The 24,332-nt window shown below is 44.4% G+C and overlaps 1 protein-coding gene across 2 annotated transcripts in view; it reads right to left on the bottom strand.

Moving 5' to 3' along the window:
* The window catches only part of CSRNP3 (cysteine and serine rich nuclear protein 3), a 79,262-nt gene that overhangs the window by 19,682 nt on the left and 35,248 nt on the right, over positions 1–24,332 (bottom strand). For both annotated transcript variants that reach the window (XM_006124795.5, XM_006124796.5), the window contains exon 3: positions 11,932–12,191. In XM_006124795.5, coding sequence (XP_006124857.2) covers positions 11,932–12,191 — 260 coding nt within the window. The remainder of the gene's footprint in view (positions 1–11,931; positions 12,192–24,332) is intronic.

Here is a 24,332-nt window from a genome sequence, read left to right as displayed (position 1 = left end):
CCGTGCCAATCTAGACGCTCTTTTCCACAAATGCTTTTAACGGAAAAACGTTTCCATTAAAAGCATTTGAGGAAAATCATGCCAGTCTAGACGTAGCCACTGATTTTTATTTCAGCTGCCTTGCTTGTTAGCCTCATAACATTCAAATCCTTTGTCCTCAGACATTTCTAGCTCTCTTTTCATGGTTTTATATATACAGGCATCTTTAAAACGTTTCTTGAAAACATCATGTTTTTCTTCTTTTTTATTTCCCTAGATTTCAGTTGTCTCCACACTAACTGGCAAAAGGATAAAACCTCCCTTGTGAACTATGCTTTAGCATATTTTTTGCTTGAGAGGTGTTTTCTCTGCCCAGGATACACTATGGACTGGGGATGTTACATGTCGGTTAATTTAATACTCTAGTAAGCGCATGATTTCTTATTGGTTAGTCAACTATTCTATAGTCCTTGGGGACAGGGCCAGCAGCCAGTGTGCTCTGGCCTCACTCCTGAGAAGTCCTGTGCCACTCTGTGCTCTGTATGAAAGGCAGCAGCATGGGGTAACAGGTGGGAAATGGTCCACGAGGGAAGAAAGTTTAAAAACCAGCTCCCCTCGCAGACCGGTTGCCTGTCACCCTGTGCTGCTGCCTTTGATAAAGAGGCAGTAGCACGGGGTGGCAGCAGCCTCTATCTAGTGGGGGGATCTGAGCTCCTTGACCTGGCATGAGCCGGAACTGAGTTGGGCTGCCTACCCGGTTCCTAATACACTTTAAATGCAGAGCCGCAGCAGGGTAGGTTACAGACCCAGTGTGAACTAGGATTGAGCTGGACTGCTGGCCAGTCTGCTAAAAAATTTACTGTAGGGGACGGGGGGGACACGGACGGGGGAGTGAAATGTGTGTAGTCTATAGCATTAATCTATAAACTTTTGCTTATCTGTTAATTGGTTAATCAACTACACTATTACATCCCTACTATGGACCTCTCTATACTAGTTTTACCAAAACTGCATATACAGAATTTTCTACATTAACACACTGCAATTAATTTCCCTTCCTGCTTCAGTTAATCTGGGTATAGCCTTCAGTTATGTGTGTTCTCATCCATCAGGTTAACATTATCACAAAAATACATATAAGAATTCAAATTTCATTCTTCCAAAATATGGCTATTTAAAAGGCAAGCTTAGATTAATCACATTGCTCATGAAGATGTCTTTGTTATTTGAAATGAGGATAGGGTCACGCAATATGATAACTCAGTTAGGGTATATCTACACTACAAAGTTAATTCGAACTAACAGTCGATAGTTCGAATTTACTTTGATAGGTGCTACACATACAAACTGCTAGTTCGAACTTAATTCGAACTAGTGGAGCGCTTAATTAGAACTAGGTAAACCTCATTCTACGAGGACTAACGCCTAGTTCGAATTAAGTAGTTCGAATTAAGGGCTGTGTAGCCACTTAATTCGAACTAGTAGGAGGCTTGCCCTTCCCAGGTTGTCCTGGTGGCCACTCTGGGCACCACCAGGGAAACTCTTCTGGCCCCTCCCTGCCCCGGAGCCCTTAAAGGGGCACAGTCTGGCTACAGTGCCCGTGCCAGGTGCAAACCTGCCAGCACCCAGCCAGCAGACCCTTCACCTGGCACGGCACGAGCCAGCCACCCGCTGCCACCCAGCCCTCCGCCTCTTCCCGGGACCAGGCTGGCGGCTCCCAGGAGCCTGCCGGGGGCTGCAAGAGGCGGGCGCCCACCTGGTCTAGTGCGGAGATCGTGGACCTCATCCAGGTTTGGTGGGAAGCCTCCAATGTCCACGACCTCCACACTAGGCACAGGAAAGTGGCCGTCAAGGGCAGGATAGATTCCAGCCTGGCCACCCAGGAGCAGATATGCATGAAAATCAAGGTGGTCCAGTGAGATCCCCGACCCTGAGCCCTGAGCTTAGAACATAAAAACATAAGAACAGCCGTACTGGGTGAGACCAAAGGTCCATCTAGCCCAGTAGCCTGTCTGCCAACAGTGGCCAACACTAAGTACCCTGGAGGGGATGAACCAAAGACAATGACCAAGCCATTTGTCTCATGCCATCCATCTCCAGCCTTCCACAAACAGAGGCCAGCGACACCTTTTCTACCCCCTGGCTAATAGCACTCCATGGACCCAACCTCCATGAATTTATCTAACTTCTCTTTAAACTCTGTTATAGTTCTTGACTTCACAGCCTCCTGCAGCAAGGAGTTCCACAGGCTGACTATTTGCTTTGTGAAGAAGAACTTTCTGTTATTAGTTTGAAGCCTGCTACCCATTCATTTCCTTTGGTGTCCTCTAGTCCTTCTATTATGGGAACTAATGAAGAACTTTTCTTTATTCGCCCTCTCCACACCACTCATGCTTTTATAGACCTCAATCATATCCCCCCTCAGTCTCCTCTTTTCTAAGCTGAAAAGTCCCAGTCTCTTTAGCCTCTCTTCATATGGGACCTGTTCCCAACCCCTGATCATTTTAGTTGCCCTCCCCTCTCCCAGCCTCTCTCTCCCCCTCTCCCACCTCCTTTTCCCAGTCTCCCCGAGTTTTGTTTAATAAAGAGAGTTTCTATTTTTGAACACACGTATCCTTTATTTTGTACATCAGGAAGGGGGGCTAGGGAGGGGTAAGTGGAAGGAGGTGAGGGAGGAATGGGGTATGAGCCCCTGATGGGGAGGACTGGGGTGGCTCTGCGGGCTCCTCGCGGTGGAAGCTCTCCTGCAGCCCGCCGATTGACCCCCGGGCTGATGGCCGAGTGCTGTGATGTGCCGAGTGTGGCACTCGGGGCACTCCAAGCCAGGACTGCTTCGCAAGCGGGGAACCCCTGAGAACTGTCTGTCTGGGATGGGGGTCGGGTCCCTTTAAGCACAGAACTCGGCTAGCCTGAGACAGCAGCTCCACGCTCTAAGTCCTAATCTGATGCCCTGCCGGCACTGCTTCCGGCCATCCTTAACCTCGGTTCAGGGTCCACTCAATGTGGACATGCTAGTTCGAATTAGAAAAATGCTAATTCGAACAAGTTTTTAGGTCTAGATGCACTAGTTCGAATTAGCTTAGTTCGAATTAACTAATTGGAATTAAGTTAGTTCGAATTAGTGCTGTAGTGTAGACATACCCTTACAGACTCTATCAGCAGTATTTCTAAGAGCTAAGTTATATTATTGGTTTAACTGCAGGCACTGTTGCCTTATCATTTCTACAGCCAGTATGTGCTAGGAATGACAGCAAAACATATGAAATACCCATATGTTCATCTTAAAGAGAGAGTTGAAATGAGATACATAAAGCATATCACATGACAGAGGAATAAAGATGGGATTATTGACTTGTGCTGTTCTACATAACTCTTTCAGAGGCAACTGAGACCCCAGCACATAGTCAAAGTACGTGGACTTTGGACACGGGATGGGAATCGAATACTCCTCTCTGTCTGTGATAGATGACACTAGCATGGCTGCTGTAGCCACAGCACCAACTTTCAGCTGTCCCGAGGAAAAGATCACTCCACTCTAGTCATTCCCTTGAGGCCCCACCTTTGTTCCACCTCTTCCTGCCTCCACTCTGCTTCCTCTCCCAAGTGTTTCGTTCTCGCTCTACCTCTTCCCACTCCTGCATCTCTGCCTCTCCCCATCCCCGCTGCTAAACAGCTGGTTGGCAGTAGGCAGCAGGGGCTGGGAGGAAAGGGAGAAGCTGATTGGCAGGGTCCATCAAACTGCTGATAAGCAAGTTGCTGGTGGGCGCAGATCACCCACTATTTGTATTCCATTCTCCTATAAGTACTAAGACAGCTATCCAGGCTCTCAACTGAGGGGCTATGTCTAGACTACATGGCTCCGTTGATGGAGCCATGTAAAATAGTTTATTCGGCATAGGCAAAGAAGCAGGGATTTAAATAATCCCCGCTTCATTAAAACAAACATGGCTGCCGCGCTGCGCCAACAATCAGCTGATCTGGAACAGCGAAGCAGTCTAGACGCACCATGGTCAACAAAGGAAGCCTTTGTCGACTGCTCCGGTATGCTTCCTTGTCGACCGCGGTGTGTCTAGACTGCCCCACTGTGCCGGATGAATAAAAAAAGGATGATGATAGATGGTTTATTCAGTTATTCAATGCTAAAAAACGGTACTCACCTCTCATAACTGCAAAAGCGACGAGGAGTCCTGTGGCACCTTATAGACTAACTGAAGTGTAGGAGCATAAGCTTTCGTGGGCAAAGACCCACTTCGTCACATGCATCTGACGAAGTGGGTCTTTGCCCACGAAAGCTTATTCTCCTACACTTCAGTTAGTCTATAAGGTGCCACAGGACTCCTCGTCGCTTTTGCAGATTCAGACTAACACGGCTACCCCTCTGATACTTGACACCTCTCATAACTGTTGTTCTTTGAGATGCGTAGATCATGTCCATTCTAGTTAGGTGTGTATGCGCCGTGTGCATGCATTTCAGAGCTTTTTCCCCCAGCGATACCCGTTGGGCCAGCAAGGGAGACCCCTGAAGTGGCGCCGCTATATCGGCGCATGTATACCCCTGCTGGCCCTCCATCCCCTCAGTTCATTCTTGCCAGAATTCTCCAATGAGGGGCAGGCGGGTGGAATTTGGAATGGACATGAGCAACACATCTCAAAGAACAGTTACAAGAGGTAAGTAACCGCTTTTTCTTCGAGTGCTTGCTCATGTCCATTTCAGTTAGGTGACTCCCAAGCTTTACCACAGAGGGTGGGGTCGGAGACTAACTGGAAATGGACTGCAACACAGCCCTGCCAAAGGATACACCATCTCTGGCCTGCTGCAAAATGGCGTAATGGCTGGTGAAAGTATGCACCAACAACCAAGTGGATGCACTATAGACGTTGAGAATGGGCACCTGCACCATGAAGGCTCTAGAGGAGGCCTGCACCCTCATGGAATGATCTGTAAGTGGGAGCACTGGCCTATTAGCAAGGTCATAGCACATTTTAATACAATATGTAATCCATGATGACAAGCACTGGGCCGATAGTGGGAGGTTCTTCATCGTTTCTGCTATGGAAATAGACAGTTGTGACAACCTATGAAATGTTCTTGTTCTATCTATATACAATGGCAAAGCCTTCCTGACTTCTAAGGTGTGCAGGGATCAGTCTTTAGGCGTTGAGTGAGGTTACAGGAAGAAAACTGGGAGGTAGATATCCTGATACATGGAAGTGGGATCCTACCTTCAGAAGAGACATAGGATGGGGGTGGAGCTTAATTAAAGAAAACTGTAGAAGGTGGCTCAGATGTGAGGGCCCTCAACTCAAACACTCTCCTGGCAGATGTAACGGCCACTGAAAAGGCCACCTTCCATGTAAAGTGCTTCATGGAGCAAGCGGCCAAGGGCCCAAACAGGGGAGCTCATCAGTTACGTTAAAATCCCAGGGAGGTAAGGGCTGGCAAACGTATGGGTACAACCTGTCTACCTCCTTGAGGAATCATTTAACCAGCGCATTCACAAATACCATCCTGCCCCCTTCCTCTGGGTGAAATGCTGCAATGGCCACTAGGTAAACCCAGAGGGATAATGTGAAAAGGCCTTGATGCCTAAGGTTTAGGCGCAGTGATCCCCAACCTTTTGGGGCTGCCGGGCACCCGAGGGCAGGGCCACTCATGTGCCAGGCACCCGGGGGCGGGGCCACACATGCGCCCGGGGGCGGGGCCACACATATGTCACGTGCCCGGTGCCGGCACTACCCATGCACCGCGCTCCTGGGGCCAGTGCTGCTCCTCTGCCGCACGCCCAGGGGTGGGGCTGCCCATACACTGCGTGCCTGGGGCCAGCGTCGCTCCTGTGCCGCGTGCCCAGAGGCGGGTACGCCCATAGCCACACGCCCGGGGCCGGCACAGCCCTCCCGCCGTGCACCCGGGAGCAGGGCCGCCCATACGCTGCACGCCCAGGGGCCGGCACCGTCCATGTGCCACATGCCCAAAGGCAGGGCAGGCCCTGATCACTCGGCGGGCGCACAGAAATGGCCTGGCAGGCGCCATGGCGCCCGCGGGCACCGTGTTGGGGACCACTGGTTTAGGGGGTAGTCCAGAATGTTAGGAATGGGGGTCTGCATAGGTTCTGTGCCCCTCTGGGTGGCTCACAAGGAGAAATGGCTCCACTTTGCCAAGTATGCAGCTCTAGTGGATGGCTTCCTGCTCTCCAACAAAACCTTCCTTATTGCAGTTAACCACAAACCTTCCATGCTGCAAGGTGGAGGAACAGGAGGTTTGGGTGGCACAACCACTCCTCTCCCAGGTCCTGGGTGATTAGGTCTGGTACCAACAGAAGCACCATTGGTTCCTCCTAGGTCCAGGAGGGTCGGGAACCAGTGATGGTGAGGCCATGCCAATGCCACTAATGCGTACAGCAACTGGGGAGGCCAGTCTACTTGAAGGGTGTCCCTTCTGAAACCCAGCCCCTGGTCCAGGTTGGAGTAATAGTCTGGACACTTCTTGTTTCTGTGGGAAGCAAAGAAGTCTAATTGGGGAAAACTAAACTAACATTTACATTTCGAATTAACTATTTTGAAATAAGATATTTTGAAATAACGCTGTAGTGTAGACATGCCCCAAGAGAATACTCTCTCTCTCGAGAGAGGAGAATGTTCTTTAGTATACATCTCCCCTTGAGTTTAGGGATTCGATAAAATTTCTAAAGATAGAGCTGCAATGCTAAAATCCAAATATTCAAAATATTAAATCAGTTCACCCATTACTGGCAGTTCCCAGAAAGTTTTTAATAAAGGGAGCCCTTTCAAACCTGTCTATTGCAACTACTGTGCAGCTAATATCTTTTATACACTATGTCTACACTACATTCCTCTTTCAAAAGAGGAATGTAAATGAAGAATGGATTTAAATGTCCTGCGCTTCATTTGCATATTAGCATCTGAGCGCTTTTTTGAAAAAGGGTTTTTCGAAAGCGATAGCACAGTCTAGACGGGGTTCTCTCAGGAATAAAAACCCTTTTTGAAAGAATCCATACTCCTCATTTTTTCAGGAGTACGGGTTCTTTCAAAAAAGGGGTGTTTTTTTAAAGAATCCTGTCTAAACTGCGCTTCCACTTTCGAAAAATCTTTTTTCGAGAAAACACTCGGACGAGAATATGCAAATGAAGCATGGGATATTTAAATCCGCGCTTCATTTGCGCTTCCGATTTGCTTCATTTACATTCCTCTTTCGAAAGAGGAATGTAGTTTAGACATGCCCATAGTGAAGTGCTTAACACACATCTCCACAAGCTACAGGTAAATGGACCATATTCAAACAATTTTGTCTTGTTTCATACATTTTATTAGTTTATATATCAGTCAAAAAGAACAAAGATCTTTCCTACAGATACTATACATATTCAGAGACTAGAAAATTTGACTTGACATATATAGTTCCTTGTCAACTATTCTCTTGCATATTCTCTGATGTCTGTTAGATACTCATAAAAAGGTGGAGAAGGGTTGAAATAACGATTACCTTTTTTAAGGGGAAAAGGACTTAGAATAATTCTATTCCTATAATGTGGTAGACTAGACAAACAAGTTTTAGTGGTTTTTCTCTGAGTTTTCTTTTTCTCAGGAAGCACAGGTCTGAAGTGTATAAAGCAAAGGCTAGATTGAAGCAAGGAAAAAGTGCTGACACATGTGGGTTCCCAGATCTGTGAACTTTTACATCACTCAGGTCATGCTGGTGAATTTACCAAGGTTACTAATGCTTCCTCAAATGATCATTTGTTCAAGGAAATGCTCCCATGTCCCTTTCATGTAGACAGGATGATTTTTACACTCCAACTCACAGTCAGCAATCTAAATTTTCACAAACAACTGCTGATATGAAATCAATAGTGTTAACAATGCCAGGAGTGCCAAACCTGCACAGTACATAAATGCTTAAAATAATCTTTGTATATTTTACAAACCTTCTTTGATTTTAATAATATGAGAAACTAAATAAGAAACTGCTATTCACAGCAAATAATATAAAAAGAAACCAAAGTACCTAACATAGATACTGATTCCTTTATCAGACATTTTCATTTCTAAATGAAACCCACAGTAAGTCACATTTGCTGCCTAGGAGTCCTATTAATTTTTTCCTTTTTAAAACAACTTTGTGGTAATTAAAAAAGCTTTTAAAACAAAAACTTTCCCTATTTCATTTTATGTCATGGCTTTCTGTGCAGTTGTAGAGCAATGCATATCTAACTCTGGGACAGCACACTTCAAATCAAGATCATAACCACTGACATATTCACTTAAGATCTGTAATGCCTTTCTTTCTTGTTGCTAAAAAGCTTCAGGGGGTAGCTGAGTTAGTCTGTACAAGATGAAAAACTTAAAAAACAACCAATAGTCTGTAGCACTTTAAAGACTAACAAAACATGTAGATGGTATCATGAGCTTTTGTGCCCATAAAAGCTCATGATACCTTCTGCATGTTTTGTTAGTCTTTAAAGTGCACCCACATTATTTGTTGTTTAAGTTTTTGTTTCTTGTGTTCATTGAGACATAGTTCTTTCATCTCCAAAACCAAAAATGAACAAGGCCCAATGCTTTCAGAATGATTGGCTAAAAGGATAGTTAATAAATGATCTCTCTAACTTCTAACATTGATTGTGATTGAATGGGACAAATTTATTTCTCCCCCAATGCCCCTCACAACTAATTTTTGAAAAAAGGAAGATGGCATGAATGCGTATTATTGGAATAAAACATTCAATATAATGCTCATTAGTATCAACGGGAGTGATGGAGCTCCCATTAAGATCTAGAACACATATTCCTGTGCATCCAGAAATATAATTTATGCTGTCATGTGCCGAAAGTGTCTGTCTGCTACGTACATTGGACAAACGTCTCAGACACTTCGCCAAAGGATCAATGCCCACAAAACAGATATTAGACAGGATCACAAAGAAAAAACAGTTTCTTGCCATTTCAACCAGAAAGGACATTGTCTCAAAGACTTAATTTCCTGCATCCTGCTTCAAAAGCCTTTTAAGACTGCACTTGAAAGAGAATCCTCTGAACTGTTATTCATGCTAAAATTCGACACTTTACACCTGAGTCTCAGCAAAGGATGTAGTTATCTTACCCATTACAAAGATCGCTTCCCCAATTATCACCTCTAATATCATTAGCTGACAGACATTTTTCTTCCCCCTCCCCCATCCCCCTTCTGTTCTGAAATTTGATTTGTCCTTTTCATACGTGTTCATTTTTTTAATTGTATCCTTTGGTATATATGGTTGTGACAATTTTCTTCCACTATTTGATCTGAGGAAGTGGGTCTGGCCCACGAAAGCTCATCATCTAATAAACCATATTGTTAGTCTTTAAAGTGCCACATAGTCCTGTATTTTGTTTAACACCAGTAACTCCATTGATGTCTACACTGGTTAAAATGAGAAAAGAATCAAATCTGGTATCTGAAATACATATTCCGATATTGTTACTGACTTTTATGGTTTTATTGGGACTCTTACATTTGTTATTTTCTTACAGCCATAGTCCTGAATATGGAAGAATTTCAGCTTTCTAGTTCTCATGGTTGCACAGAAAAGCTTGAAAAGAAACCCAAACACACCTATAAAGCTCAACAATCGGAAGGCAAATAAAAAGAATACTTTTTAAAAACAATCTCATGATTTTTATATTAGTCTCATGATTTTGGGGGCTTGACTCATAAGTTTTGAATATATGGGGTGGGCAATACAAAGTAAACCTACAACCCCAAAACAGATTCACAATCACACGAGTGGCTAAGAAATAGTGAGGGAAGAACCTTTCATCTATAGGTGAGGCCTTTCCTTTTGGCTACAGGAACTAACCCAGTAGTTAGAGACTGGATGGGAGCAGGGTGCATGGAATGGACATCAAACTTTTATTGCTAAACCAATAACTGAAAAGGGAAGTCACAGGAATTTAATAACCCGACTAAATGTCACAGTCTACTTTAAACAGCCCTTCGCCCCACTCCATCTAGTCTCAGCACCAGAGGATTGGTTGGACAGAGACCCTGTGCCACCCAAAAATGTGCCTCCCCTCTTGATTCATTAGGTCAGAGGCATGTTGCTCAGTGGACTAAACAGGAGTATTTGCCAATCCCCAAAAGGTTTGAAAGCGATGAGAACACTAGAAGTAAATTAGATATGGAATTTTTCTTGGTGGATCTTGTGCCTGTATGAAGAAGGGGAAGCCTGATGCCTTTACTGGTAACCTCTACTCTTTGGGCAGGGGGGATGGGTTGAGGACTCAGAAGTGAGCTAAGTCCTGAGGCACAGGCCAGGAGTTTACCCCCACATTATTGGTAATCTGGTAGGAGCCATATACTGGCACACTAGATCCAGGTAAATGTCTGGTGTATGAGATAGAAGGGAATATTTAGTACCTATCCAATGTCAATAAAGTTGGCCTGCCACTGAAAATCCATTCTGATGTCTGCCTTTCGTTCACCTATGTGTCCTAATCACCATGAATATTGAGGGTTAGAAGCTATTAAAAACTGTTCACTGTTCAAAGCTGAAACTTTAGTAGAGAGCAAAATAATTACAATAGTGTTTGAAAAGCAGAGCCACACAGAAACAGAGAGGCAATATGAGTAATATTCTAAACTGAGAATAATGCCAGTTTGTTTTGGAAATCTGCCCTCTAGTGGTATCTAAAACAGAGATGTACTCTGAGCACAATCTTATAAAGGGAAAAGGGCTGCAAACCAGAGCAGATAGGCTACAATTCTTAAAATCATTCAAAGCTTATTTCATAGATTAATTTGAAACCATGCCAAAATAAATAAATGGATAACACAAACAGTTAACAGATATTCTTAGTTTGCCTAACCTATTGAATCCAATGGGAGTTTTGTCACTAATTATTGCCACTAATTATAAGAAGATTCAGGAATGGGCTGAGTGTTTCTAAATCTAATTTTTCAGTGATACACATTGGCTACGTCTACATTGGCCCCTTTTCCGAAAGGGGCATGCTAATTTGACAGGTCATAATAGGGAAATCCGCGGGGGATTTAAATATCCCCCGCGGCATTTAAATAAAAATGTCCGCCGCTTTTTTCCGGCTTTTAGAAAAGCTGGAAAAGAGCGTCTACACTGGCCCCGATCCTCCGGAAAAAAGCCCTTTTCCGGAGATCTCTTATTCCTACTTTGAAGGGCTTTTTTCCGGAGGATCGGGGCCAGTGTAGACGCTCTTTTCCGGCTTTTCTAAAAGCCGGAAAAAAGCGGCGGACATTTTTATTTAATGCCGCGGGGGATATTTAAATCCCCCACGGATTTCCCTATTATGACCTGTCAAATTAGCATGCCCCTTTTGGAAAAGGGGCCAATGTAGATGTAGCCTGAATGTAAAGAGGATACACATCTTGAAAATCTACTCTGCTGTATTTCAAAAGCTAACCAAGGACCATATTTCCAATTTGAAGAAACTGATTTAGTATACTCAGAAATCTTTGGGGTTGATACAAAAAGCTGAAATTTTGTATGTTTTTCTTCTATAAAGGCATATTTTCTGATTAAAATATATATTTAAAATAATAAGCATCCATACTTGTGCAGTTTATAATATGGTGGAAGATGATTTTTTTTCCCCCAAAATGGAATATACTTATCACCATTCATGTTTGATTACATTTTTCATTTAGCTCAAGTTTGACAAGAAAATTAATTGGTCAGTTCCACTTTCCATAGGTCATCAGTAGCAACAGACTGCCATATTTTGGATTGCATTGGCTGTAGGTTAAAATATGAAATCCAAACAAAAATCTATTTTAATTGAAATTTTTTAAAAATCAAAGGACCCTATCTATTGAATTTAAACTTGATAAAATCAGAGAAAGTGATTGGGCCTATGATTGCTTGATGGTATCCACTGAGAATGTGGAGACGGGAGCAAGCAAAGTCTTCTTTCTATTCTTACCTTCAGTTTTAAAGAGTTAAGTTTCTCCTCCCTTAGATGGTCTCTCAACATCTCTCGATGAAGCCTCTCCTGTTCCATTGCAAATTCTCCAAGGGTGTACTGGCGCATACTGTTGTGACGAGTGGACATGCCCAGTGTGCTTCCTCCTTGACTTGGGACACTAGTGAAGCCTTGCCTTCTTGTGAAGTAGTACACGGTAACACAGTTAAAATGAACATTTTTTGTTCTCTTCCGCTTCTCCCTCTTCAGGATAGATGAAGCTAAAACAGAAGACAGTTGTAATATTAATGAATAACCTGTTAGTTACATAGCAAATGTTTATTCGACCGAGCAGTCCCATTCACTTTAAATCAAATGGGCTACTCACACAAGCTAAGTTTTACAGAACTGGATCTTCAGTGAGAGGGGCATTATTAGAAAACAGCAGTAAAGATAAAAAAAATTACAATACACATTTTGCATGAGACAACAGAATTTGGTTAACAGTGTACAACATGTTTTTTTGCTCATTTTAAGCCAAAGTGTTTAAATAACATAGGGTATGTCTACACTACAAAGTGTACACTAGCGCTCCGTTAGTTCGAATTTAATTCGAACTAACGGAGTGCTTAGTTCGAACTAGGTAATCCTCATTCCACGAGGATTAAGCCTAGTTCGAATTTACTAGTTCGAATTAAGAGGTGTGTAGCCCCTTAATTTGAACTAGTGGGAGGCTAGCCCTCCCCAGCTTTCCCTGGTGGCCACTCTGGCCAACACCAGGGAAACTCTACTGCCCCCCTCCCGGCCCCGAACCCCTTAAAGGGACACGGGCTGGCTACGGTCCCCGTGCCAGGTGCAAGCCTGCCAGCACCCAGCCAGCAGACCCTGCACCTGGCACGGATTGAGCCACCCACCTGATGCCCCCCCAGCCCTCCCCCTCTTCCCGGGACCAGGCTGGCGGCTCCCGGGAGCTTGCCCGGGACCGCAAGAGGTGGGCACCCACCTGGGCTAGTGCGGACATCGTGGACCTCGTCCACGATCTCCGCACTAGGCACAGGAAAGTGGCCGGCTTGGGCAGGAGAGCTGCCAGCCTGGCCACCCAGGAGCAGGTGTGCAAGAGAATCAAGGGGGTCCAGTGAGACCCCAGACCCTGAGCCCTGAGCTTACAATGGCCGTCCTGGGTCAGACCAAAGGTCCATCTAGCCCAGTAGCCTGTCTGCCGACAGCGGCCAACCCTAGGGACCCTGGAGGGGATGGACCGAAGACAGTGACCAAGCCATTTGTCTCATGCCAAACCTCTCCAGCCTTCCACAAACCTTGGGCAGGGACACCACTCCTACCCCCTGGCTAATAGCACTCCATGGACCCAAGCTCCATGACTTGATCTCACTTCCCTTTAAACTCTGTTCCAGTTCTAGCCTTCACAGCCTTCTGCAGCAAGGAGTTCCACAGGTTGACTCTTTGCTTTGTGAAGAAGAACTTTCTGTTACTAGTTTGAAGCCTGCTACCCATTCCTTTCCTTTGGTGTCCTCTAGTCCTTCTTTATGGAAACCAATGAAGAACTTTTCTGTATGCACCCTCTCCACCCAACTCCTGCTTTTAGAGACCTCTTTCCTGTCCCCCCTCCGTCTCCTCTTTTCTAAGTTGAAAAGTCCCAGTCTCTTTAGCCTCTCTTCATATGGGACCTGTTCCCAACCCCTGATCATTTAAGTTGCCCTCCCCTCTCCCAGCCTCTCTCTTCCCCTCTCCCACCTCCTTTTCCCAGTCTCCCCCAGTTTTGTTCAATAAAGACAGATTCCATTTTGGAAGACACGTTATCTTTATTTTGTACATCAAGAAGAGGGGCTAGAGAAGGGTAAGTGGAAGGAGGTGAGGGAGGAATGGGGTACGAGCCCCCGATCGGGAGGACTGGGCTGGCTCTGCGGGCTTCTGGGGGTGGAAGCTCTCCTGCAGCCCCCCAATTTCCCCCTCTCCCCAGATGGCAGCCTGCGGCAAGTGAAGCCGGTCTGATGGCCGAGTGCTGTGATGTGCCCAGTGTGGGTACACCGGGCAATCCAAGCCAGGACTGCTTTGCAAGCGGGACACCCCTGAGAACTGTCTGTCCGGGGTGGGGGTCAGGACCCTTTAAGCACAGCCCTCGGCTAGCCTGAGACAGCATCTCCACGCTCTAAGTCCTCCTCTGATGCCCTGCTGGCACTGCTTCCGGCCATCCTTAAGCCTGGTTCAGGGTCCACTTAATGTGGACATGCTAGTTCGAATTAGCAAAACGCTAATTCGAACTAGTTTTTTAGTCTGGATCCGTTAGTTCGAATTAGCTTAGTTCGAATTAACTAATTCGAACTAAGTTAGTTCGAATTAACATTGTAGTGTAGACGTACCCATAAGGAGTTAGATACTGCAAGCAAACACAGAAGTTATCACAAAAACCATACACGTGTGGACATTACCTCCACTCTTAAAATAGATGACAAGGTTGACCAGACAACTCAGATTAGTCTATACTCTTTTCAAAATGCTTTAACTTTCACCAGAAAAACAAACAGAGACCAACAGAAGCCTTCTCAGTATAACACAGCATCTGAAAGACACTGGCCCACTGACTTACACTTTGTAAAATCATATCAATGTCAGAGGGACTGCATGTCACAAGGCAGGGAAAAAAATGGCCCAATCTCTTACATGGTATAATATGTAACTACTGCCACCATGTCTATAAGATTCTAGTTTAAAAGTTCTAGTACTGTATTATTTTATAGCTGGAATTATTGTCCCTCTCTTTGAGTATGTCTACACTGCCACTCTAGTTTGAACTAGGGTGGCTAATGTAGGCATTCGAACTTGCAAATGAAGCCCGGAATTTAAATATCCCGGGCTTCATTTGCATGTTCCCAGGCGCCGCTATTTTTAAATGCCCCATAGTTCGAACTACCTGCCCGCGGATACACGTGGCACGGACTAGGTAGTTCAAATTAAAGCTCCTTATTCGAACTACTGTTAAACCTCCTTCAAACTATGGGGCATTTAAAAATGTCGGTGCCTGGGAACATGCAAATGAAGCCCGGGATATTTAAATCCCGGGCTTAATTTGCAAGTTCAAATGCCTACATTAGCCACCCTACTTCGAACTAGGGTGGCAGTGTAGACATACTCCCAAGGAATAAGGGAAGATTCCAAGCACCACTGTTTTGAATTCAAGAAGAAAAGAACTGAGTGTTACAAAAAATATAAAGCAACATTTTACTGTCACCTAAGGACCTAGAAATACACAATAACAAGGGGAAACCTGTCCAGGATGATACTATATCTCCACCTATCTCACTGCTGCCACCCAGAGAATAGTTCATTGTCACATGTGAAGTCAGCACTAAGCCTGTTTCTCCTCTTCTTTTTTCACCTTCCACACTCTTCTCCCTTAATTTACTTGCATACAAATGTAGCTCTACAAATGTGTACTAATTTTAAAATGGTGTCATAGGTCTTGTTTTTATCTTTAAATATTTTTTGTTGTACAGATATTTAGAGATTCCTGTAATGATATTCAGTAGACTTTCATAAGTGTCTGTGGTTAGCCATTAGAGCAAAATAAGAGCATCAAACGATGTCCTTAACTTTTTAAAGATATGACAGCAGTCTCCCAGTTTATTTGATTTATTATAAAATGGCTATAAGAAATCAAGAAACTAGATGAAGTATTACAGCCATCCAATTTAGGTGCAACAATTGCACAGATATGATATGAGAAACCTTTCTGTCAGAAATGACAGCGGTCTCCAAACTGTGAGGTGTCTCTTCCTAGTGGGGAGTGGAGGAACATCTGGTGCTGGGTGGCAGAGCCCATGCAAGTTCCCATGGGAAAGTGGGGCGGGAGTGCCTCTCAGCCCCGTTCGGACCCAAGATCCAATCTGGTCATAGCTACTGCCCCAGCACAGCGCCTAGCCACAACTCTTTTATTATATAACAAAATGTGGTCAGAAATAAAAAAAATAATTCTACGTAAAGAAATGAACAGACAACAAAAGAAAACATTTTTCATTCTACTTAAAAAGTTAGTGTTAGGAAAACTAACCTGATTCATTAAAAAAAACAATAGCCATGTTAACAAAAACAGATCTCTTACATTTCACACAGATACCCAAACATTCCGATTCACAGCACTTCCATAAAACACTCTCACTTTTACTAAATACAGCTTAGTTACAAATACTGTATAATCCAATGAAATATACTTCTCAAGAAATGTCTGTCCAGGTATGTTACATTTAATTTGCTTCATTTATAAACACTGCATACACAAAATACTTTGGATTACATGGTTGTCACACACATTCCTAGTAGAGCGCTCTCTGCTGGACATACACCAGGCTGCTATGCAATCTGCAGGACCTGTGTGCTCTGGGTTTCATTAGGCTGCAGCACTCTTCCCCGTGACTTCTTTGGCACTTCACCTGAGCACAGGTGCTCTGTCTTTTATACTCTCACATAAATGGGGCCATGTGCGTCAGCTGCTTTAGGCCCTCAAGATCAGTCCTGACTCCTCCGAGTCCTACTGTTTACACTATTATTCAAGGACATGTGATAGCAAAAACAAATTGACTTTGTAAGGGCTCCTAAATAGCTTTATTTTGATAGCAAAAGCATTACAGAGATACAGATAAAATAATAAACACATTTCCCTGGATCAATGTCTTCACCACTCTGGAGAGTTTTGGGTGCTGGGCAGAATCCTTTAATGAGTCCAGGATCTCTCCTCCTGCACTCTTCTGGGCTTCCAAACCATGAAGTAAGTGAATATGTCTCTGATCTGTTTATTGCACAAGCTTGCATATCCTATGACCATCTGGTTCCTGCTGCTAGGGAAATTCCATTCTCTAATACCCAACCTCCTGCAGAAAAGTTAAGGCAAACTGCTTCCTTCAGCTTTCATACATCCTCTTGTTCTCTCTAGGTCAGGTCTGTTCACTAATAAATAGTGATCAATGACAGTCTTTTTCAAAGACCAGACTTGTAGGCTCTACTCCCTGTGTCACTACCCTTTACAATTTCATTCTAACATGGAAACAAAAACACAGCAGATGTTACTTCTTCACTTCTCCTACCCTATGGTTATGCCAACCATAAATCCCAGATTTTCCAGGAGAGTCCTGACTTTAAATCTCCTGTCCCAGTCCCCATAAAGTTGTGAAATGTCCCAGACAGTCCCAGGGCATGAAACATAGCTAGAAGCAGCTGCACGGTGCTGTTCCTCCTCCCACAAGATACTGGAAGTAGTGAATGGCTACTTCTGATGTTGGTGCTACACATGGCTCTGTGAACAGCAGGGAGCGTATGTGGTAGTGATGCCACCAGAGAGCACTGGAGCTGGAGCTCTGCAGCCAGGGCCAGAGCTCATTGGCTGCTGCTGGGTCTGGAGCACCATGTTTCAGTCTGTGCCCCAGCCTAGCAGAGCCCAGTGGCCCTCTGCCATGGACTGGGGCCCCTGGCTGGGGCCCCTGGCATGTCCGGGAAGTGTCTACCCCACCCCGGCCCTTCTCCCATGGCAGCCTGGTAGCCCTGCCCTAGGTAGCAGCACATCAGCAGCAATGAAAAAGAGGAGGGTGTCCTTCCTGTCCAGCCCCGAGTGCTCCGAAGCGTCATTTTGAATCAAGGTTGGACACCTAGCACTGCAGTGTCATGGTACTCTAGGTCTGGGGCCTGGGTTAATGTAATTTCAGTATAGTTAAGTGGGGAAGGGGGAATCCTATAGGGCTCAAATCCATTCCAATCATTAGAGGGCAGCAGGAGGAGGTCTTAGAGGGGTCACATGACACCCTTTACTTCTGGTCATGTGTCCATCTTGACCCTGGAAGTACTACTCCCATGGGGGGTAGAGGGTATGGCTAATGGGGGGCCATGTCAGTGGAATGGCTAATGTGTCCCCATTTTTGGTTCAGAAAATATGGTCACCATGCCTATGGTACCTCACCTGGAAAAGGGGCAGAAGGGGGTAAAGAGCCCACCAGACAGGAAAAGGGGGCGTTTTGCTGCAGCATTCTCTCTATGCCTGGGAGAGATGGATGAAGAACCCCAGGACAAGGAAAGATGGGATTGGGTGGCTTACCTGATGGAGATGGGGACTGAATGGAAGGCAGAATTTATTGCCGGGCAGATGTGGAAGTGAGAGCTCCTTCAGCAGGGGCCTAAATCACTTTACTCAATAAATCTGGGAGAAGGGGCAACGTTAATTCTCACATGAACACTGAGGAAGGGCAGGTATAGTTCAAAAATCTAAACACAGACCAAAAAAATTATTCATTCTTTCTCTTTCACTCTCTCTCTCTCTTTCATATACACATAGGCTGCATCTAGACTGGCATGATTTTGTGCAAATACTTTTAACGGAAAAGCATCCGTGCCAGTGTAGACGCTGTCTTGCACAAGAAAGCTCCGATGGCCATTTTAGCCATTGGGCTTTCTTGCGCAAGAAATTAACGTTGCTGTCTACATTGGCCCTCTTGCGCAAGAATACTTGTTCAAGAGGGCTTATCCCTGAATGGGGGCATCAGAGTATTTGTGCAAGAAGCACTGATTTTGTACAGTACAAGGTCAGTGTTCTTGCGCAAATACTCGCGGCCAGTGTAGACAGGTGGCAAGATTTTGCGCAAAAGCGTCCACTTTTGCTCAAAATCTTGCCAGTCTAGATGCAGCCATACACTTTAAACAAGCCCTAATCTCATGATTTTTAAATTTCTCTAGACTTGATGTTTTGAGGTCAATAATACTGCACATTCAAAATAGTCTAATGTCTGACACACACAAACACACAGGGAACCCCATCACTAAACAGCATTCGTAAATTCTATATAGATCTCCCAAATCAACACAATTTTTAAAGCATTATAACTACAGTGTATTAGGGGTTTAATGTTAAGGATATGCTTTTACCTATGAGCACCGAGACTTACGGATATTATGGCTTAGTGGCAAGAATCCTGAATGAGTGGCTCACAGGAATACACTATTCTTGTTTCACATATCTGTTGTCCTCTTTATGAAAAATCACAAATGATCCATTTTCTTCCTCCTTATACAATCACAGAAATGTAGGGCGGAAGAGACCTTGAAAAGTCATCAAGTCCAGTCCCCTATGCAGAGGCACGATTGAGTAAACCCAAACCATTTGTAATAGGTCTTTGTCCAATCTTTTTTTTAAAAATCTAAGCAGTTTTATCCACAGTTATCCACAAATCTTAATACAAGAAAATTAAAAATAAAATATCTCATAGTACTATACAATTATCTCTAATATCTCAAGTATCTGTAGCTATTGTGAACATAAAAACAAAAAATATATATATATGTTGTTATGTCAGATTTTTGCTAAAAGGCAGATTAAGAACCACAATACATTTCTACAGAATATAACTTTGTGCTTAACTATATAGCCAACTACAACTATCACATTCAACATCATAAATTTAAGTGCTTGGATCATCTACAGGAAAAATTAAAAATTGACACAGATATTCAGGTACTAGCTGGAGTTACTTGGCGTTGCTCAGTCCTGCTTCCGCTCCCCCCCCCCCCCGCCCCAGCCTTGCTTCCTGCTGGCCGGTTCCCCTCCTCCCAATCTCCCTCGGCCAGCCCCACTCCCGTCGGCCACCCCCCCACCTCGATCTCCCCCAAACAGCTCTGCTTCCCACTGGCTGCTCCCCCCGATCTCCCTGGGCCAGCTCCGCTGTCTCCAACTCCCCCCGCCCAGCTCTGCTTCCTGCCAGCTGCCAGTGCCCCGCCCCCGCCCCCTCCATCACCAGCTCTGCTTCCCAGCCAGCCCCCTTTCTCCCCCCACCCCACTTCCTCCCAGCCAGACCTGCTCCCCTCCCGGCCGTTTCTTCCCCCCCCCCCCCCCCCCCCGTCCCCAATCAAGTGTGTCCCGGGTTTTTTTAGACTACCTGGTAACCGTAGCCATGGGAGGCAGGATGGGTGCCCGAGCCGTTGTGTGCGTGGGTGTGGGGCGAGTCCCAGATGGTGCTGGGGCTGCAGGCAGTGGGCACGTGACCAAGGGTGGTGGGGCTGCCCCTGCAGCGGGTTATTTTTTACTTTTACAGGTTGACATCAGGCTCGATCAGGTCCAAAAGTACCTTATAACCTTCTCCTGGAGGAAAGGTTATCCCATGGAAAGTTTAGTTGCGGTAGGTCTTATAGTGTCCAAGTTATTAGAGCACAAACATTCTCCTTTATATATTAGATTAGGGATGTTAGTGTCTAGCTGGTTACAAGATTAACCGACAAGCCTGGGCTTAATTGGTTAATCATAACAACTACACTCAAACCCTCCCCCTTGTTGCCTCTGTATCAGAGTCAGCAAAGGGGTGGAGGTGGGAGTCAGTGCCTGTGAGAGGTAACCTTTAAGCCAGATCCCCATGTGTGCCAGCTCCCATGGAGCCATCTACCCAACCTCACTGCATGGCTGCCACTGAAAGAGTATGTCTACACTAGCTCATTAGTTCGAGCTAGGTAGGCAAATGAGGGCAATTGGAGTTGCAAATGAAGCCCGGGATTTAAATTAGGATCTCTAATTCGAACTACCTATTCCGTGCCGCGTGTAGCCGCGGGCACAGAGTTCGGACTAAGGGGGATTGAAAAATGGCGGCGCCCGGGATCATGCAAATGAAGCCCAGGATATTTAAATCCCGGGCTTCAGTTGCAACTCCGGTTGCCCTCATTTGCCTACCTAGCTCGAACTAACAAGCTAGTGTAGACATACCCATACAGAGGCAGCAGCGTTGGGAGGGAGGGAGGTGAGAGCCGGCATGTGCAGAGAGCCAGCTTAAAAGCTGGCTCCCTGCAGATATTGGATCCCACCTCCCCCATCCCCATGCTGCTGCCTCTGTGGGAGGCAGCAAGGGGGCAAGCAGCTCTGTGGAGCCAGTACACATGGAGAGCTGGCTACTTGTGCATACTGTCTCCTGCTGAACCACCTCCCCCCCACCCCTTCCTCGTGCTTCCCACAGAGGCAGCAGCATGGGGGAAGAAGGGATGGGTGGGAGCCGGTGTTCTCAGGGAGCCATCTTAAAAGTCGGCTCCCCTCAAGAACTGGCTCCTGTCTGCTGCTTCCTCTCTCCCCATGTGTAAACGTGAAACCACTAAAAAAATCTAGCAGTTACACATTTACACTAATAAATGATAGTTAAAATCCCTATCAGGTATATTAACTTTTTGGGACTAGGGATGATGAGAGAAGATGGCAGCAGTTGGTTGCTTAGAATCTGAGTACTAACTGGTCCTTCAATATGTTATTCAAAGCAGATCTATGTCCCGGCAGCTTGAATTACATGAAAATGCACTAGTACAAACTCTAAAGGGATACACAGTTCTGATCTTACTAACATGGGTACAAATCCAGATTAATTCCATTATTCTTTAGGATTATAATAGAGTTTAAAGAGAAGCTAGATAATTTCATGGAGGTTAGGTCCATAAAAGGCTATTAGCCAGGGGATAAAATGGTGTCCTTGGCCTCTGTCTGTCAGAGGCTGGAGAGGGATGGCAGGAGACAAATTGCTTGATCATTGTCTTCGGTCCACCCTCTCTGGGGCACCTGGTGCTGGCCACTGTCGGTAGACAGGATACTTGGCTGGATGGACCTTTGGTTGGACCCAGTACGGCCGTTCTTATGTTCTTATGTTCCTTGTTGACATCAGTGCAAGAGCAGAAACAGACCACCTAAATTCTTTTCCCTTCTCAGATGACTTAGTATTACAAGATCTATAATAGGAAATGCTTATCCTCTCTATTTCATTGTTTGGGGGTCTGTCTTTTTCTATTGATATTAAATACTGAAACAAAAAATCCTCGCACTAATAAAAGAACAACAGACCTGCCTTCAGGAATATTGCAGGAATATTAACCCCAAAGAAATGGGCCTAATTCAGAAAAATGGATGTGAAAACCATTCCTCCTTCTGCACATTCGTTTTGGGAAATTTCAGACACATGAGTTGGGTTTGCTTTTATAAAAGACCCAAACTACTACCAAAATCCAAAAATCACAAGGATCTGAGGAGTATTTGAATCTGGTACCGAACCCAGAACAAAGAAAGAAATACAATATGCATCTATCATACAGATCAAAGTTTCTTTTGCCATAGAAATAAACTGAAATTATCAAATAATGATCTAAATTATAGATACATTAATAACAGAGTATGAGACTGTTACCCAGCATCAGCCTTGATAGGCCTCAATAGACAAGTAATATACCACACACCAAGCAACTATACCTTTATACAGCCTTGATTTTGGAGACTGTGCCTTTTTACCAGTCAATGAGGTTGTGCCTATATAAAACAGGTCTAAAATAGAGCGCTTGTATATATTTAGAAACTTCCCAAAAATAGAACACTGGACTCCATATTCAGGAAGGAAACTCTCACTTCAACTAAAAATAACTTCTGTATAGGGACTGTGAAGCATGCCTCCTACTTTTACAAAATCCTAGCTTGTCATGTTTCTCAAACACTTCCTATTGAGAAAAGGAGTAGTTCTTTTCTTTACTAAACATAAATAGTCTCAGTTCTGGCTGAAATCCAAGGCATAAGCACTTTCCTCTGCTGTGTCAGCTATTCTCCTGGTGTCAAAGGCACATTAAAATAAATGTGAGCCATATGGCTCCTCAGCAGAATGCCAGCACTCCCACAATCAAGAGGGCGATGCAATTCATTATCATCATAGACATATTTTAGAGACATGAAAATCTCAAGACCAAATAAAGCCCATTTGATTAAAATCTCACAGTAAAAGAAAGAGACATTGTTCTTCTTGAACTCCATTAATGTATTTTCCTGCTTTTTATATATTCTCAGTGCCATATGAGCCACTACAGCAAAAAGGATTAACACCATTCTCCACCTGCTCCATGACTTTCCCACACAGTATTTTTCCATCAAGTCTAACAATACAAAATTATCAAATTTAACTTATCATGATAATCCAGGTCAGAATATCACCTCAAATTTTAAAAAGCCCAAGTCTTCTTAGAAATCATGCTAAAAAGGAAAACAAAAACTGGGCAAGTGTTCATGCTCTTGAACTTTGTCTCTTTCCCCTCTTCTGCCCCACAAAAATGATGTTTTAATACTGCTCTCTATACACTATTTTAACAATACCAAATCATTCAGAGAATCCTTAATTACTTCTTCTGCATGTTTGGATTTCTAAATCTAATTTTAGAAAAATTATAGCACACCTCTACGGCACTACAAAAATATATACTGATTTAGAGATGGAAAACATATTTTTCTGAGTAGAGGAATGAGCCCACAAGTCTGTGTGCTCATGGGTGTCTAGACTACATGGCTCCGTCGACGGAGCCATGTAAAGTAGTTTACCCGACATAGTCAATGAAGCAGGGATTTAAATAATCCCCGCTTCATTAAAATAAAAATGGCTGCTGCGCTGTGCTGACAATCAGCTGATCCGGCACAGCGCGGCAGTCTAGATGCACATCAGTTGACAAGGGAAGCCTTTGTCGAACGCTCCGGTAAACCTCGTTTCACGAGGCATACCGGAGTAGTCGACAAAGGCTTCCCTTGTCGACCGATCCGTGTCTAGACTGCCGCATTGTGCTGGATCAACTGATTGTCAGCACAGCGCGGCAGCCATTTTTATTTTAATGGAGCGGGGATTAGTTAAATCCCTGCTTCATTGACTATGTCGGTAAACTACTTTACATGGCTCCGTCGATGGAGCCATGTAGTTTAGACACACCCCATTGCTCCATCTCTAAAATCATAAGATTGTCAACAGCAAACTGAGCAAGCTTCTCATGCCCCTAATGCACTTTCCCCTCTTGTCTGCAAGCAAGTTCAAGATGTGCTCAGTCCATGGAGGTTCTTTGTGAAAATGTTTGCCTGATGCCAAATGTTAGGTTTGGAAGGTACCCTTAGTTCAGCCTCCCACATAAAGGACCTTTCTTTAGCTTTTATTTTACAAGCGTTTGTGATCTGAAGATAGTGTAGGGAAGCTGTCTTTAGTTGACCAGAGATACACTTAGAAAGATTAGCATGTTAGCAGTAAATGTCGATACACTGTACACAAAAATATTTCCATTGATAATCATCAAAATCTATCGATATACAAATTAAGAAAAATGCTGCTTGTGAACTTGAGGTTAATATATTCACTTTGTATATTTTGACAAGTGATGTTGATAATTTCTGTTTTAATGGTTATAAAGTTTTCAATCTCTGCATCTGCTTATTGTTAGAGATACTATTGGGTCACAGTAATCACCACTGTCATAGAAATGGGAATTTTGCCATGTCATGCAGTCATTAGTTGGCTTTAATCAAGTCCTCTCTGAAATAGGGATGTAAAATCCCATTTAAAATGTAAACCAGTTAAACTATACTGGTTAAGTGGCCCGCCATGTCACATCCTCCCACC

Source organism: Pelodiscus sinensis, chromosome 7 (genome assembly GCF_052426305.1).
Source record: "Pelodiscus sinensis isolate ZL-2025 chromosome 7, ASM5242630v1, whole genome shotgun sequence".
In the NCBI taxonomy this organism is placed as follows: Eukaryota; Metazoa; Chordata; order Testudines; family Trionychidae; genus Pelodiscus; species Pelodiscus sinensis.
Note: the sequence above shows the minus strand (reverse complement) of the source record. Positions and strands in the feature narration are given on the sequence as shown.